At 61.3% G+C, this 5,000-nt stretch overlaps 1 protein-coding gene across 1 annotated transcript in view; it reads right to left on the reverse strand.

Moving 5' to 3' along the window:
* LOC144513577 (small glutamine-rich tetratricopeptide repeat-containing protein alpha-like) overlaps window positions 1–5,000 on the reverse strand; it is a 15,620-nt gene that overhangs the window by 1,682 nt on the left and 8,938 nt on the right. The window contains exons 10-11 of the mRNA XM_078244687.1: window positions 4,264–4,503; window positions 133–248 (exon numbers count right to left, since the gene is read on the reverse strand). Coding sequence (XP_078100813.1) covers window positions 137–248; window positions 4,264–4,503 — 352 coding nt within the window. The 3' untranslated portion in view covers window positions 133–136. The remainder of the gene's footprint in view (window positions 1–132; window positions 249–4,263; window positions 4,504–5,000) is intronic.

Genomic DNA, 5,000 nt, shown 5'->3' on the forward strand with positions numbered 1-5,000 from the left:
GAGTGTATTTCTACTAGCTGGCAGTAACCAGAGTGTATTTCTACTAGCTGGCAGTATCCAGAGTGTATTTCTACTAGCTGGCAGTAACCAGAGTGTATTTCTACTAGCTGGCAGTAACCAGAGTGTATTTACGGGGTCAGGGCTGCTCCTCGTTTCCAGCGCTGGGCGTCCGGTTGCGGATCTGACTCCTCAGCTGTTCAATGAGTTCGGGGTTCTGCTGCTGCATCTGCTGAGCAAACTGCTGCCCTCTGCAACACAAACACGGCACAAACACATCAACAACAACACAAACACGGCACAAACACATCAACATCAACACGGCACAAACACATCAACAACAACACAAACACGGCACAAACACATCAACATGACAACAACACGGCACAAACACAACAACACAAACACATCAACAACAACACATCAACACGGCACAAACACAACAACACAAACACGGCACAAACACATCAACAACAACAACACGGCACAAACACAACAACAACACAAACACGGCACAAACACAACAACAACACAAACACATCAACAACGACACATTTTAGACAAAAATGTGTTAAGACCCTAACTTCATACAGCAGACAAAGTATAACTGGGCATCAGAAACCCCAAATGAACGTGTGGGTCTCACGCCACACGCAGAGAGACACGCTCACGCCACACGCAGAGACACACGCTCACGCCACACGCAGAGACACGCTCACGCCACACGCAGAGAGACACGCTCACGCCACACGCAGAGACACGCTCACGCCACACGCAGAGACACGCTCACGCCACACGCAGAGACACGCTCACGCCACACAGAGACACGCTCACGCCACACAGAGACACGCTCACGCCCCACACAGAGACACGCTCACGCCACACGCAGAGAGACACGCTCACGCCACACGCAGAGAGACACGCTCACGCCACACGCAGAGACACGCTCACGCCACACGCAGAGAGACACGCTCACGCCACACGCAGAGACACGCTCACGCCACACGCAGAGACACACGCTCACGCCACACGCAGAGACACACGCTCACGCCACGCAGAGACACGCTCACGCCACGCAGAGACACGCTCACGCCACACGCAGAGAGACACGCTCACGCCACACGCAGAGAGACACGCTCACGCCACACGCAGAGAGACACGCTCACGCCACACGCAGAGACACGCTCACGCCACACGCAGAGAAACGCTCACGCCACACGCAGAGAAACGCTCACGCCACACGCAGAGACACGCTCACGCCACACGCAGAGAAACGCTCACGCCACACGCAGAGAAACGCTCACGCAGAGACACGCTCACGCCACACGCAGAGACACGCTCACGCCACACGCAGAGACACGCCACGCCACGCAGAGACACGCCACGCCACACGCAGAGACACGCTCACGCCACACGCAGAGACACGCCACGCCACACGCAGAGACACGCCACGCCACACGCAGAGACACGCTCACGCAGACACGCCACGCCCACGCAGAGACACGCTCACGCCACACGCAGAGACACGCCACGCCACACGCAGAGACACGCCACGCCACGCAGAGACACGCCACGCCACACGCAGACACGCTCACGCTCACGCTGAGACACGCTCACGCCACACAGAGACACGCTTACGCCACGCTGAGACACGCTCACGCTGAGACACGCTCACGCCACGCTGAGACACGCTCAGGCTGAGACACGCTCACGCAGAGACACGCTCACGCCACGCAGAGACACGCTCACGCCACACAGAGACACGCTCACGCCACGAGACACGCCACGCAGAGCACGCTCACGCGACACGCCACGCCACACGAGACACGCCACGCAGAGACACGCTCACGCCACGCAGAGACACGCCACGCCACGCAGAGACACGCTCACGCCACGCAGAGCACGCTCACGCCACGCAGAGACACGCTCACGCCACACGCAGAGACACGCTCACGCCACGCAGAGACACGCACACGCTGAGACACGCTCACGCCACGCAGAGACACGCTCACGCCACACAGAGACACGCTCACGCCACACGCAGAGACACGCTCACGCCACACAGAGACACGCTCACGCCACACAGAGACACGCCACGCCACGCACGCACGCAGAGACACGCTCACGCAGAGACACGCTCACGCCACGCAGAGACACGCTCACGCCACGCAGAGACACGCTCACGCCACGCAGCTGACACGCTCACGCCACGCAGAGACACGCTCACGCCATGCTGAGACACGCTCACGCTACGCAGAGACACGCTCACGCCACGCAGAGACACGCTCACGCCACGCAGAGACACGCTCACGCAGAGACACGCTCACGCCACGCAGCAGACACGCTCACGCCACGCAGAGACACGCTCACGCCACGCAGAGACACGCTCACGCCACGCAGACACGCTCACGCCACGCAGACACGCTCACGCCACGCACGCCCACGCAGAGACACGCTCACGCCACGCAGAGACACGCTCACGCCACGCAGAGACACGCTCACGCCACAGACACGCCACGCCACGCAGAGACACGCTCACGCCACGCAGAGACACGCTCACGCCACGCAGAGACACGCTCACGCCACGCAGGGACACGCTCACGCAGACACGCTCACGCACGACACGCCACGCAGAGACACGCTCACGCCACGCAGAGACACGCTCACGCCACGCAGAGACACGCTCACGCCACACAGAGACACGCTCACGCCACACAGAGACACGCTCACGCCACGCAGAGCACGCCACGCCACGCAGAGACACGCTCACGCCACGCAGAGACACGCTCACGCCACGCAGAGACACGCTCACGCCACGCAGAGACACGCTCACGCCACGCAGACACGCACGCCCACGCAGAGACACGCTCACGCCACGCAGAGACACGCTCACGCCACGCAGCACGCCACGCCACGCGAGACACGCTCACGCCACGCAGAGACACGCTCACGCCCACGCAGAGACACGCTCACGCCACGCAGAGACACGCTCACGCCACACAGAGACACGCCACGCTCACGCCACGCAGAGACACGCTCACGCCACGCAGAGACACGCTCACGCCACGCCACGCAGAGACACGCTCACGCCACACAGAGACACGCTCACGCCACACGCAGAGAGACACGCTCACGCCACACGCAGAGACACGCTCACGCCACACAGAGAGACACGCTCACGCCACACAGAGAGACACGCTCACGCCACACAGAGAGACACGCTCACGCCACACAGAGACACGCTCACGCCCACACAGAGACACGCTCACGCCACACAGAGACACGCTCACGCCACACAGAGACACGCTCACGCCACACAGAGACACGCTCACGCCACACAGAGACACGCTCACGCCACACGCAGAGAAACGCTCACGCCACACAGAGAGACACGCTCACGCCACACAGAGAGACACGCTCACGCCACACAGAGAGACACGCTCACGCCACACAGAGAGACACGCTCACGCCACACAGAGAGAGACGCTCACGCCACACAGAGACACGCTCACGCCACACGCAGAGAGACGCTCACGCCACACACAGAGAGACGCTCACGCCACGCAGAGAGAGACGCTCACGCCACACGCAGAGAGACGCTCACGCCACACGCAGAGAGACGCTCACGCCACACGCAGAGAGACGCTCACGCCACACACAGAGAGACGCTCACGCCACACGCAGAGACACGCTCACGCCACACGCAGAGACACGCTCACGCCACACGCAGAGACACGCTCACGCCACACGCAGAGACACGCTCACGCCACACAGAGACACGCTCACGCCACACGCAGAGACACGCTCACGCCACACGCAGAGACACGCTCACGCAGAGACACGCTCACGCCACGCAGACACACGCTCACGCCACGCGCAGAGAGACACGCTCACGCCACGCGCAGAGAGACACGCTCACGCCACGCGCAGAGAGACACGCTCACGCCACGCCCAGAGACACGCTCACGCCACACAGAGACACGCTCACGCCACACAGAGACACGCTCACGCCACACAGACGCCACGCAGAGACACGCTCACGCCACACGCAGAGACACGCTCACGCCACACGCAGAGACACGCTCACGCCACGCAGAGACACGCTCACGCCACGCAGACACACGCTCACGCCACGCAGAGACACGCTCACGCCACGCAGAGACACGCTCACGCCACACGCAGAGACACGCTCACGCCACACAGAGACACGCTCACGCCACCCCGCCAGTGTGCAGTGTGTAGACCAGTGTCTGCTGAGGTACGTACGCCTGGATGAGTCCTGATAAATCTCCGCCTGCAGCAGCTGCAGTCGGCCCCGGGGCTGCGGCGCCGCCGAGTCCTCCAAGTCCTCCAAGTCCCCCGAGTCCTCCGAGTCCCCCGAGTCCTCCAAGTCCGCCGAGTCCTCCTACGTCTGCCCCCATCATGCCTCCTGTTCCCCCCCCTCCCCCTGTCGCTGCTGCTGCTGGGGGCATCCCACCGTAGGCGCCGGACATCATCCCCGACATCCTGACAGAGAGACAGATCATCAGCTTTCTTTATTCTGGTTTAATTACACAGATGTAATGTACTGATGAAGCAATACCTCTTTAAAAGAGGAGAGAGACAGAGAGAGAGAGAGACAGAGAGAGAGAGAGACAGAGAGAGAGAGAGAGACAGACAGAGAGACAGAGAGAGAGAGACAGAGGGAGAGAGAGAGAGGGAGAGAGAGAGAGAGAGAGAGAGACCGAGAGAGAGAGACCGAGAGAGAGAGACCGAGAGAGAGACAGAGAGAGAGACAGAGAGAGAGCAGAGAGAGAGACAGAGAGAGAGAGAGAGAGCACGAGAGAGACAGAGAGAGAGAGAGACAGAGCAGAGAGAGCGAGAGACAGAGAGAGAGAGAGAGAGAGAGCAGAGAGAGAGAGAGCAGAGCGAGAGAGAGACAGAGAGAGAGAGAGAGAGAGAGAGAGAGAGAGAGAGAGAGACCGAGAGAGAGAGACCGAGAGAGAGAGACAGAGAGACAGAGA

The sequence above is a fragment of the Sander vitreus genome, unplaced genomic scaffold, assembly GCF_031162955.1.
Source record: "Sander vitreus isolate 19-12246 unplaced genomic scaffold, sanVit1 ctg288_0, whole genome shotgun sequence".
In the NCBI taxonomy this organism is placed as follows: Eukaryota; Metazoa; Chordata; class Actinopteri; order Perciformes; family Percidae; genus Sander; species Sander vitreus.